This window comes from Danio rerio, chromosome 14 (assembly GCF_052040795.2).
Source record: "Danio rerio strain M-AB ecotype USA chromosome 14, GRCz13ab, whole genome shotgun sequence".
Taxonomy (NCBI): Eukaryota; Metazoa; Chordata; class Actinopteri; order Cypriniformes; family Danionidae; genus Danio; species Danio rerio.
Window position 1 is genome coordinate 36,744,323 of NC_141034.1, and position 14,198 is coordinate 36,758,520.

General features: G+C 35.5%; 1 protein-coding gene across 10 annotated transcripts in view; it reads right to left on the minus strand.

Annotated features, from left to right (window-relative positions):
• atp11c (ATPase phospholipid transporting 11C (ATP11C blood group)) overlaps positions 1-14,198 on the minus strand; it is a 166,415-nt gene that overhangs the window by 62,998 nt on the left and 89,219 nt on the right. For all 10 annotated transcript variants that reach the window (XR_015507623.1, XM_087281721.1, XM_087281719.1 and 7 more), the window contains 2 exons: positions 13,052-13,171; positions 6,689-6,778 (listed from right to left, as the gene is read on the minus strand). Coding sequence is in view for 9 of the 10 variants with exons in the window: in XM_087281721.1 (XP_087137847.1) it covers positions 6,689-6,778; positions 13,052-13,171 (210 nt within the window). In the remaining variant the exon portion in view is untranslated. The remainder of the gene's footprint in view (positions 1-6,688; positions 6,779-13,051; positions 13,172-14,198) is intronic.

Genomic DNA, 14,198 nt, shown 5'->3' on the forward strand with positions numbered 1-14,198 from the left:
GGGCTGCGTGGGGAGAGCTAGTCAAAGAGGATGAGGAGCCCCTCCAGAGAAAAGCGGGATTAGTGGAGACACGCCAGACGCATGCCAGAACTGGGAACACCTCTCTCACACTCACTCACACTCACACTCACACTCACACACACACTCACTCACTCACTCACTCACTCACTCACTCACTCACTCACTCACTCACTCACTCACTCACTCACTCACTCACTCACTCACTCACTCACTCACTCACTCACTCACACACACACACACACACACACACACACACACACACACACACACACACACAAACACAACACACACACACACAAACACACACACACACACACACACACACACACACACACACACACACACACACACAAAGATAATGTCACAACATGGATGCACATGCAGGGCTTGCAAAATTTTTAAATCCCTGTGGGGCAGGCACTTGTCAGTTTTTGATAGCCCAAAATTAATTCAAGTGCCCTAAATAGAAAATATATTATTTACCAAATAAAATTACATACATTTTATTAATAAACAATAAGTGTGGCATTCATTTCAGGTTTTTTATTTATTTATATTTTACTTTGACATTTTTTATTGTCCCTGAAAAAAATCATGTAAAAACCTGGTTGGGCTAACTTTGTTGCTTTGTTTTATTCTTTTTTTCTTCTTTTTTTTTTTTACAATACCAGTTAGCGGAAAAGCTAATTTAAGTAGTGTCTCATCGATAAACGAAAAAAACATACAATACAACATAATAACCTTTTTTGAGACAATACAAAAGCATTGAAATAGGCTATATTTCTCCTCCCATTACGATAGTCTGACGAGCAGGGTGGATACATTTTTGTTAGACCGACTGAAAAACATAATAGCCCCAGGACGTCGGGCTACCAATTTGCCAGCCCTGACATTAGATGTACCGAGGCATGCACTCATGTATTATTTACTTAGTAGATGACCTAATGCGTTATATTACAAAGTCAGCATTTCAAGTAGAGCTGCATAATATTTAGGGATGTCCCGATCAGATTTTTTTGCCCTCAAGTCCAGGTCGAGTCATTTGATTTTGAGTATCTACAATTACCGAAACCCAATCTGATACTTCTATAATACATATTTTTTTTAAAAAGAAAAAAGAAGAGTGAATAAGCAGATAAAGCATGTTCCTTTTTTTTTTTTTTATTCACCTTATTTTAACATTCAACAACTCTGTTAACAACAGAGCACGTCTGTGAGGTAGCTTGAACAGTCGAATAATAAATAACATCAATTCTTCACTTTTGGACATTAGTGCATCAGTAAATATATAAACAATCTAATAGCACCTCAACTTTAAATACCCAGCAGGCAATCCCAAGTTTGAATATCTCATAGCTTGCTATGGCATTGCTGTCATTATCAAGATTATAATACCTCCAGATCACGGACACTCACACTTTCCACTTCAAGCTGCTTCCATGTTCTACTTTGATATGTTAAAAAATTATGAAAAAAAAAATTATATATATATATATATATATATATATATATATATATATATATATATATATATATATATATATATATATCCTGATTCAAAGCAAAAAGATGTTACCTCCTGATCGGGAGGTAACATCCGATTCTGATCGATACTGAACCGTGTGATCTGGCCTGATTTCAGATCATGTGACCAGATCTGGACATCCCTAATGATATTGAAGAAATCTGACATTGCGATATTTTGGTTTTCTGCAATTTATACATTGCAACATGAATACAATGTCACCGGGTGGCTTGAATAGCTCTATTTGGGGAAAAAATCATTAATTTAGATTGATTGGGGTGATTTTTTAATAGTGTGAATTATGTATAAAAATAAGCAACAAATTGCAAACAAGAATAACTACAATAGACCAAAGAAAACCGTCAAATAAACAGTGCGTTATGGTTTTTTGGAGAGCCAAACAGTTGTGTTAATAATTCAGTGAAATTATTCTTCATTAATGGTACTAATGTTCTTCATTTGTGCTCGACCTCACACCTTCAAAACACATACAACTGAGAATGTTTCACTTTGTTATGCTTATACTCTGCGATGACTCAACAAATCTCATGCATTTTCAATTTTTGCTTAACTGTGATACCAACTCAACATTGCATATTCTGCGATGTGACAAAGGAAGTAACGATTCACCATGAGCCGGTAGAAAATCAGTTCAAATATGTGACAATTCAAATCAATAGAAATGTTGAAAGAATCGCGAAACATGTTTTAAACAGAAGAGGATGGTGTGCTTATAGGCGCAAACTCGCATCTCAGTTCTCAGTGAAATATTTTTTTTTTTATCAGCAGGGGACATTGTAAATGTACAAAGATCTTAGCTCATGCCAGAAAACATATTCTGATTTTTCTTTGAAAAATATTTATGTCAAATCACAGTCACTTTTTTAGTTTGTTTTAATTTGTATTGTAAATTTTTTATTTGGAATTCTTTAGTTTGAATGATTCACTTTTTATTTTTTATTATTATTATTATTTTTAAATTGCAATTTAGTTATTGCAGAAGATTTTATTTTGTAAATAAAAAAGTGCAGCATTTCAGGAAAAATGAAAGAACACTTGTTAACCTTAAAGTTGTCTAAAAAATGGTGTTTAAAATCATGACAAAATAGTGTATCGTGAGATTAGTATCATGAATAGCATCGCATCGTAAGTCAGATGAATCGTTACATCTCTATGACTATTGTGGACACGCGCATTGTCATATTTTTAAAGCACTACAGACTGAAATGGGACTTGCATGGACATTTTGCCAAATACCCTCAAATAACTACAAATCTTAAGAACTAAACAAAAGATATTTTAAGCATCAAGTTTGATAAACGGATGATTCATACCATATGTGCTGTATCCAAATCCCTTACCTCTGTCTACAATGACTAAGACACAATCTCAAAAAACACCTGTGCTCATTCTCTACAGCCTATTCTCTGTAGGTTATACTTTGCAATGACTCCACAAATCTCATGTATTCTCAAATGTTGATCCACTATAAATCCTACTCAACATTGCTTATCCAGTGATGTGACTATTGTTGACACATTGCGATATTGATGCTGATATTAATGCCTTGATATAAAGAACTTTAATGTGTAGAGATGGCCAGATTGAATGACTGGTGATCGGCATCGGCTGATAATCGCATTCTACAATTAGACTGAGCTCATGAATTGCAATTTGACATTAAAAAACACAAGGGTTTAAAACGAGCAGAGATTAAAAGATGCCACCAAAACGAACAACAATGCCATAAAAATTCAAAATAAGGGGACAAAAAAAACTCTTGTAGAGTTAAATCAAACTATTATAGCTAATGCTGTGAAAATAAATTAAGAGAGACAATTCACAGTATTATTTTTACAATTGTAAAGACTGAAATCTCAGATTCAGTATCTTTTCTTACACCTTCCTTTGCAGAGCTCCACATTATTACCGATCACACTCGTCTCTGTTGAGCTTATGAACGCAGAGCCATTGGATTAGCCCCAGCAGAAGAGTGCTTACGCTCACTGACTAAACTCTCCACACTTGCTAATTGTTTTTATCATAAACAACAAAGTGTTAAAACAATGCAAGAGATCTATTTTGCAGCTTGAGTGATTATAGCAGATGTGTTTGCATAACTTAGAGACTAGCACACCAACATTTCTCTGTATAGCTAGAATATATGATATACTAGGGTTGCACTGCAATGTTTCTGCAATATTTATTGCAATATAAATACAGTTTCACCAAATAACTTGATATCTGTTTGGAAAAAAATTTATAATATTTCTGCCATTGAAATACATCTCTATAAAAATCTAATAAGCAATTTACAAATAAAATAAAGAAAAAGATACAATTGAAATAAAAACATTTTCCAAGTCTAGTAGTACTCAGGTACAGTAATTGAATAATAAAAACAAACACAATTCAATAAAATAAATCCCTCTTAAAGTTAGAAATGGTACAATTTCTTAAGCCTGAATGCTTTTAAAATAATTATACAATCACATGCATCAAAAACAAACTTAACATTGATATCCTTTGTGACTATTGCGAATGATCACATTGCGATATCGATGCTAAACTATATATTGTGCTGCCCTATATATGACATACTATTTTTCTTTACACAAACTAACAATGTTTCAGCTTGTTTTGGTTGTCAATCACATGTCGGACAATGTTTTAAGTTGAGATTAAAACTCTCTATTAGACTCCTCAATCAGCAGAATATACATTTTTAGCCCAGTTTTAAAGACCTACAAAATGTTCATTTTATTAATTCTATTTTAATTCATTCTTTTTTATATTACAAAAAAAGTTACAGAGAGCTTAGAAAACACTTATATGAAACCTAAATAATCATGATTGGCACCAGCCAATACACATATACACATATATAGTGTTTTTACTACCTACTAGTCTTGTCATCGATCCCAGTTGTAAAAACATAAAATAATAACTTGACTTCTAGTTGATTATTTAGAAAAGTGGCAGAAGGTAGATTTTTCCGATAAATCATCTGTTGAACTACATCCCGATCATCACAAATACCTATTGGAACCCACATGGACCAAAGATTGTCATAGAAATCAGTCAAGTTTGGAAAGGGAAAACTTATGGTTTGGGGTTACATTCAGTATGGGGGCATGCGAGAGATCTGCAGAGTGAATGGTAACATCAACAGCCTGAGATATCAAGACATTTCTGCTGCCCATTACATTACAAACCAGAGGGCAAATTCTTCAGCAGGATAACATTCCTTGTCATACTTCAGCCTCCATGTCAAAGTTCCTGAAAGCGAAGAAGGTCACGGTGCTCCAATATTGGACAACCCAGTCACCAGACTTAAACATTATTGAGCATGTCTGAGGTAAGATTAAGGAGGCATTGAAGATAAATCCAAAGCATCTTAAAGGACTCTGGGAGTCCTGCAAGATGCTTTCTTTGCCATTCACTGCAGAGATGGATGTAGTCCTGTAAGCTCATGGGAGTAATATTAATTGTTTCCACTGCTTCATGACTTTATATTCTATACTGTACATTATTTCTGTTAAGTGACAAGACTTTTGTCTAAGCAAAGACAGCAAAGCAAAGTCAGACCTTACTGTCCTAATTAAAAAATTTTAAATTAAGGCATGATCATATTTTATTTTGGTAAAATAAGCGTAATCTTGAGGCCTTCGCCATTCATATTAACCACTTCTGAAACCAAATGATCAACTAGTAGTCAAGGTATTATTCACTGTTCCTAAAACTTGGATAGGAGGCGAGACTTTTGTCAGGTTGTGTACTTTTTTCTTGACTAGTTCCATCTTTCTAAACAACTTTTAATAATTAAAAACAAACATAAAAAAGAAAATTTAGCTTTGGCAATGTAGGTTTAAACTGATTTTCCAGTGTTTGGCCTCAAAATTGTTTTTAATAATGATAAAAGCACTCTGGCAGGACAATATATTGCTCAAAAATGTTCTTTACAACATTATATTCAACTGAAATTTATTCAACTTACAAAATACATTAAGGTGCACAATAGCTTCAACAATGATCCTAAAATCAGTGAAAAATCTTAAAATGTGCATCCTGAAAAATCATGCGACACTGAAGACTGACGTAATGGCTGCTATAGGAATACAAAGACATTTAACTATATATTAAAACAGAAAACAAAAATTTTAAATAGTAAAAATACTACCGTTTTAAAAATATATCTGTAACTCTGTTTTTGTAATCAAATAAAAGGAGCCTTATCAAACATAAGTGATTCATGTTTGAATGAGCTAACTTTTAAATAGCGAACTAAATAAAAAAAGAACTTCCAAATAGCAAAGTACATCCCATGATGCCACCATGCTTTCATATATAATTAGCCTAAACATATCACACATACAAACCAAGCTGTCAAATAGGGTGTCAAACCATGCCTTTCATTTCTCACTTCTCATGCACCTGACACCAACAACACCATATGCTCTTTATCAATGCGCTGTTACTCTTTATTAAACACACACACACACACACACACACACACACACACACACACACACACACACTTCGCTAAACGCCATCAGCTGTTGATCCGCTTTCACTTTTCAGTTTAACTAAGGTCGTCTCTGTGTGCCTTTATGGAGCAGAGTGGAGGCTTCCCCGTCTCGCTGTCTCCCCTTCTGCTATCGTCACAGGTCCACTGACATCAGATCAGCACTGGGCAAAACCAGCCAGGCTATGAGTCATGCATAAACACACTCGCGCACACACACACACACACAAGCGCACACACACAAGCACACACACAAACTCACACACAAGCACACACACAAGCACACACACAAGCACACACACAAGCACACACACACACACACACAAGCACACACACACACACACACACACACACACACACACACACACACACACACACACACACACACACACACACACACACACACACACACACACACACACACACACACACACACACACACACACACACACACACACACACACACACACACACACACACACACACACACACACACACACACACACACACACACACACACACACACACACACACACACACACACACACACACACACACACACACAAGCTTGTCTCTTTGGGAACTGAAAACACTTATGGCCGATCAAATGCACTCACCTGCACCAGGAATATGATGAGGAAGTAAAAATTTGCAATTCTTCTGAACTGCTCAAACAGGTTCTTTGGCAGGAAGTTCCACACGGTGTACTGAGGAAGTAAAAAAGAAGAAACAGTTAAACAGTGACTGTTTAAACACCTAAAAGCAGACAAATAGCTAACAATAATCATTTGTAGTGATTTTAAAGTGACAGTTCTCCTTTTGCACACTAAGCTATTGTTTGCATTTACTAATTTAGTCACTATATAATTTAATCACTATAGATGTCATTTTGTTGGAGATTGTTTTTTTTTTTTTTTAAAGAGCCTCTATTAAGGGTTTTTGAAAATGACCTTCCATGCTGTGTGTAACAACACTAAGTGAATGAAAACATCGTCCTGAGGTTAAAATCTGAAAGTGCACCGTCTTTAAAACTATTGATTCTTTACCAAAATAGTCGACTCAAGAGTTAAGTAAATGAATCAAAATGCAGTGTGGGGTTCAGATGTTTTGCTTGAATGTGTCGAAGTCGATACGGTACATCACCAAACATGAAGTGCCGGTTCAGGTAAAACATAAACGCACCTTTTCCTACAGACACCAGCGAAGTGCAGGGGTTCACAGAGACTGATCATGACACAAAGATGACAATCACAGATTAAGATTTGTGAATAAATGGTTCAAAGCTTATTTTCGCAACAACACCACAGTATAGGCAACCTAGTGTTGTGTTTGTTCCTTTCATTTTTCTCATTTTTGATACATTAACCCACACTGCAATGCGGGATTTGTCTGGCAATTGCTAATAAAGGAAGGAGCAGCAGAGACTATTATGTATAGAACTTTGTCAGACTTTGAAAGAGACTTTGTCAGTAACTTTTAGTTCATATGGACCAGTTTCTTTTTCCTCCAGATCATAACATGCAAATGTGATTAAAATTGTTGCCTCGTTTCGTGTAGTTTGCAAAATACGTTTTTAATTGTGTGTTGTAACTTGTAAGGGCTCACCGCAGCTTGTAATCATGTATCTATTATAGATCAGTGCTTTTAATGTATTTCTCAGGTTAAAGCTTTATGGGGCTATTCACATATAGCATCCAAAACCATGTTAAAAACATGACGAGTACTTCTTCCTTTACAGATTTCTCCACGGTGGGCATCCATAGTTCTCCAGCCTCCAGCGTCTAGATAGCAGCTCTGCACAAGACGTTTAGCCATAGGAAAAATGGTTGTGCCCAACTGAGCCTGCTTTCTCTCTAGGATTTTATTACTTCACTTTCACCAATTGGAGTTGAAGTTTTGTTCCCCGCCGCTCTCCCCACTGGCTTGCATGCTTCTGGACTTGTAGAGCTGCACATCGATGGATTTGCTCTTCAGTGTTTGAACTTTTAGCAGTGAAAATTAAACCACACTGAACTGAACTAAACTGAGCTTAAACTCTGAAAACTGCACTGACAGTTTCAATTAACTACAATCTTCAATGTGAAGCTGCTTTGACACAATCCACATTGTAAAAGTGCTATAGAAATAAAGAAGAGTTTAATTTAATTAATTTAAAATTCGTTTGTGAGCTCGCAATCCTCTGCCGTTTGCCCTTGCTATAGCCACAATCAGCTGTTTCTCACTGTCAATTTTCAAAATAGTTTATCTTTATGTGTCTTTTTTAATTCATCTGAATGTGTGTCGTTGTTACTGGTTAGGGTTAAAAACAGAGTATATGCTGGTTTTTAACTGCATTGTTATACTGGTACCCTGCATTGGGCTCTCACATTCTCTGTATGCTACTTCATAATTGTGGTGGGCGGTTCTCTCTATCTTGTGCTGAATGCAGTCGACTAATCACAAAAGATTGGGTCATGGGAGGGCTAAATGATAATGAGTGCACCAGTCACATTTCTTACTTTTGCATTCAAATTTTCTATAGGATGCTTTACATTAATATATTTGTGCACATACATTAGATTAGTTAGTATCAAAGCGAAATCTGAAACTTATCTAACGAAAAAACAAACAACTAAAGATCAGACCAAATATTTGTACATCCAAATTAATATGTTGAGGAAAAATATTAAATACATTTTTAATAAATAGGGGATATTAACATAAAAATATACTATTTAGCTTTTAAATCACTGTAAAATTTCACAGTGTATATGTTTAGTAATATCTTATTTTTTGTAATAAAAAAATACACATTTAACAGAATTTAATTAATATGTTTAATTTATTTGAAATAATACCTTGCATGCATATCAGCCTGTTGTTGCAGACCTTCAAAAGCAAAATATGACCTTTTATAATGCAAAATAGGGTCTCTTTAACTAAAGCATTTATCAATTTTGAATAGAACATAAAGTGCTGGTGTTTAGACTGCATGCCTTAAGAAGACTCATTGGCTGAATAATATTAGCTCAATTTATAGTAAATTCATTTATGATGCATTTTGTCGAACATTGTACATTTCTGTCCACCTTTATGCTACATTCTTCTTCAAATAAAGCTATTTTGATAAAAAGGCAAAATTCCAAGGCAAAAATTCCATTAAAAACTGCACCTACATGATTTTGAAAGCAATTCTGAATTTTATGTGAACTACTCTCTTACAGCGATGTGAGCGCAAAGCCACATGCTGAAGAAAAGCTGGAGAAAGGATTAAATGCATTCAATATTCATCAGCTGGTGTGTTTGTGCTGTTCTGGGAGAGGGAGCTGAGAAGACTTCAATAGCTCCAGCTCTCTGATGTGTGCGTGTGTGTGTATGTGTGTGTGACCGGGCAGCAGCAGCTCCCTGGGCCAGCAGGTATTGCATTGATTTGGATTAGCGACTTATCGCCTCCGTTCGGTGAACCCCAGAAAGAGGAACCTGCCACCTGATCCGTTTGGCAGTGTCTCGTCTTTGAAACGTTCAAGACAGCAGCACATTAGTTCGTGATTAACAGTTCACATCAAAGTTTAAGGCTGAATCAAATACAAAAGTATTGTGAAAATGCTTTAGATTTTTATGCTATTATTTGATTTATGAATAAAATATTTTTATGTGAATACAAAATACAAATTGTAGATCAATAATAATAATAATAATAATAATGATAATATTAATCATAATAATGAAACATTTACACAGCAAAAACAAATTAAAGTGATGTGTATCACCTGAAGGCCTTTATAATGCTTCTAATTATTTCCATTTCTAATAAATGCTTTTTTTATATATTCTTTTCCTTAATTTATTATATTTACTAAAACACAGCACAACAATTCTTAAATCATGTAACACAGGATAATAAAGACTGGAGTAATGGCTACTAGATCAGTTTTGCAATCACATGAATAAATTACACATTAAAGCATATTTTAATAGTTTATCAATAACAGTAAACATAAATCTTTAGGGCTGATTCTAATACTGGTGCTCAGCATAAATGTGCACACTCGTCACAGTTCATTCTTTTACATTATTATTTGCTATAGGGTGCTTCACATTAAAATACAGTTGAAGTCAAAATAATTAGGCTCCTTAAAATTATTCGCCCCCGTTTAATTTTTTCCTCAATTTCTGTTTAACGGGAAAAAGATTTTTCAACACATTTCTAAACAAAATAGTTTAAATAACTCATTTCTAATAACTGATTTATTTTAGCTTTGCCATGATGACTGTAAATAATATTTTACTAGATATTTACTAGAAACGTCTATACAGCTTAAAGTGAGATTTGTAATCTTACCTAGGTTAATTAGGTTAACTAGGCAGGTTGAGGTAAACTGCTTTTATTCTAGCTGAAATAAAACAAATAAGACCTTCTCCACAAAAAAAAAAAAAAATTTGACATGCTGTGAAAATTTCCTTGCTCTGTTAAACATCATTTAGGAAATATTTAAAAAAAGAAAAAAAGAAATTCAAAGGGGGGCTAATAGTTTTGACTTTAACTGTGCACACACATTAGATTAGTTAGTACCAAAGTCAAATTTGTAATTAATCTAAAAAAATAAATAAACTAAAGATCACAAACCAAACATTTGAAAATCCAAATTAATTTGTTGGGAAAAACATTTACATTTTTATATTAAGATGTAAAAAAAACAAAGAAACATAAAAATAATAAAATTTAGTTGAAATTTTGTAGCTTGTAATTTGTAACTCGTTTAAATTGAAATGCATTATCTTTTAATTCCTAAACATATTAGGTGACCCATAGATATAACTGTAAAAAACCTGTTAAAATCATCAATATACATATTTTAATTTCAAATTAACATTTCTCTTTTAAGTTATAATAATAATTCCTTACATTTATATGGTGCTTTACACATTGGTGGGAATCTCCTCATCCACCATCAGTGTGTAGCATCCACCTAGATGACGCAACGGCAGCCATATTGCGCCAGACCGCACACCACACAGCAGCTGATTGGTGGTGAAGAGATTTTATGATAATAGGGCCACCCAATTATATTAATGTCCGCCAAAGTATATTTGTTGATCATTCTGAATCGATTAACCAGTGTAAAATCTTCTCTTACCCTACAAGCTACGAACTGCTCGTTGTGTTTGCGGGAGACCTGTTAACACCCTTACTGCCTTTTTGGCACCTAAAAAATGCATCCGGTTGAGGTTTCCTAAAATGTCCAGGATTCGACATATGCTTTCGCTTTATAAAGTTGTTGTTAATCATAGTAAATTGCATTATAATTTACTTTCACCTTTTTAATTATCTATTTTCGCTTGGCCTCACAGTTGACCACGCAAGAGCAAGAAAAACACTAAATACTAGCCTAATTCTGTAATAAGCCAGTCTATATACCCGGAGAGAACAACATGACATTTACTGGCTACAAAATTTTTGTACACCATTAGAAGTGGTTAATAAACTAATTTGCCCTAATTAAATAATCAACTATTTTTATTTTTGTAATTATTTTTGCATTCAAAAGAAACAGTGTATAAGAGTCTCAAAATAAATAAAAATAGTCAAAAATCAAATTATTTTTTGTTTGCCATGGGTAAAAATTGTGTTTCAATTCAGCTACCACCAAAAGTATATTTCAAACCTGTGGGAAGCACTGCAATCTCATAGTTTTTTATTAAAAAAAAAAAGGAAAATTGATTATTTTAAATGAAATACTAATATTAATATAAATGAAATACTAATATTAATTTATGAAACACTTCTTTACAAAAGCATTTGCTTAACAAAGACTTTAATTCCATAATGCATAAACTACAAAAAAAATACTTTGGAGGAGTACAGAATGTCACACTTCAGCCACTGCTTAAATTTCAACTAGCAAATAAGCCTAATACGAAGCAATACAACCCAGAATAAATGCAAATACTGACTGAATAATGTGGGAGGGGATATAGAGAAACACAGAAAAAGGTGGACAGCTACTGCCATCTAATATAACCATCACTGCTAAATAATGCATCACCAAGGGTGAGGAAAGTGAGAAAGAGGGCAGTTTGGGGCACCAGCAATAAGATAAAAGGGAATACATCATCATTTCTAACAGAGCAGATGTTATACTGAGGTGAACTCATGAAGTTGTGGCACTGTTCCCATTTTAGAGGGAAAACGGGATGCAAGGGACATGGTGGAGAATGGGTTTCAGTGAGTCTGAGTGCGAAGATGCAAAACAGGTGCATGGAGAAGAGTAAACATTGCAGCGCAGGTAATTAAAGTGTGTTTAGAGCTTTACGCCAAAGAAAAATTGATCAGCGGATACCACAGCACGGCCACAGGTCTGATAAATCTATTACTTCTTACTCCCTTGTTTCTTCCGTTAGTACCTTAAAACACTCTTCATCTATCGACTGAATAAGGAGATTCAGGAAGTCCCATAAGATTAAGGGGGGCAGAGGCAACCACCCTGAACACTTGAGCGTTAATTGCAACTATGTATTTATCAGCTGGATCTCAAGAGCTGCTCTGACGGGCAAATTAGGGCTGCTGTGTTGGGTGGAAGAAAGTGGTGAGATGCACTGCAGTTTGCAAATAGCAAAGATATAAGAATAGAGGGAGAAAATACACAGGGATTTCTGGGCCCAGATGCAGCAGGGGTCTTAACAGCCTCTTTACACCTGGAGGAACAGGTGGCTGAACACCAGGGCTTGAGGAAAGAGTGCTGGAGTCATGCTCTCCACATGCTGCTGCTAACACACGAGTCTTATGTGTCGACGCTGTGGTGCAGTTGCCATGGCATTAAACAAGACTCGCTAATTACGAGCTAAAGAAAATTACAAACAAGCTCTTGTCGGGAGCGAGCAAACCCCTAATGCCGTTATCCTGCAAAAAAATCTGATTACACTGCGGCAGGCTAAGCAATGACCCAGCTTGTGCTTTCAGATTCGTGACAAGGTGCGGTATCACAAATACTAGAAGTTACCTTGGAGGACACAATCCTGTTGTCACAGAATTTGGGGGGGATGAAGGCCTCGGTGTCCGGACACGGCCGATGTCCTACATAGATTGTCCTGCTGTCCACTCGCCTCTCGTCTCCTCCACACTATATACAGGTAAAGGGAAAGGAGAAGCAAATATCATTCACATGAACATTGTGGTGAGATTGAAACTTTAAAATCAGCAGAAGCAAAGACATAAGTCTGACCAATGTCAAAAAGAAGTAGTTCTTGAAAACCAGTTAGTTTTATTGCCACTGGAATATGGTATTGTCAGATTTCACTGAAATATAAAATGAAGCAACATCAGCAGAAACAATGACCTAAAGTCTGACTAATGTCAGATAGTGGGAGTTTTTTGAGTTCATTTTTGATAACGGTAGTTTTTTTTTTTTTTTTGCAATTTTGGCTGGTGATGTTGGTGTAATTGTGAAATCTTGTGCTTTAAAATGTCACTATAGTAACATTAAGCAACCATCAGCAGAAACAATGGCATACGTCTGGCCAATGTCAAACAGTAGGAGTGTGTGGACTAACGGATTTGATGGAAGTTATTTTTGCTGTTGTGTTTGGTGACACAGATGTTATTGTCAAATCTTCTGATTTAAATGTCACTTAGGTTGCATTGGTAGCAACATCAGCAGAAACGATGTCAAAACGGAGGAGGGTTGTCAGGCTAACATCACTGAACAGTTAGTTTTGCCATTCTGTTTGCTGACACTAATGAAATCTTCTGATTTATAAGGTCAGTGTAACACTAATAACATTTATTCCATCAAATTAACAGATGGCTGCACGGTGGCTCAGTGGGTAGCACGTTTGTTTCACAGCAAGAAGGTCGCTGGTTTGAGCCTTAGCTGGGTCAGTTGCTGTTTTTGTGTGGAGTTTGCATGTTCTCTCCGTGTTCGTGTGGGTTTCCTCCGAGTGCTCCGGTTTCCCCCACAAGTCCAAAAACATGTGGTATTCGTGAATTGGGTAGGCTACATTGTCCAAAGTGTATGGGTGTGAATGAGGGTATAGGGGTGTTTCCCAGTCATGGGTTGCAGATGGAAGGGCATCCGCTGCATAAAAACGTGCTGGATAAATTGGTGGTTCATTCTGCTGTGGCAACCCTATATTAATAAAGGGACTAAG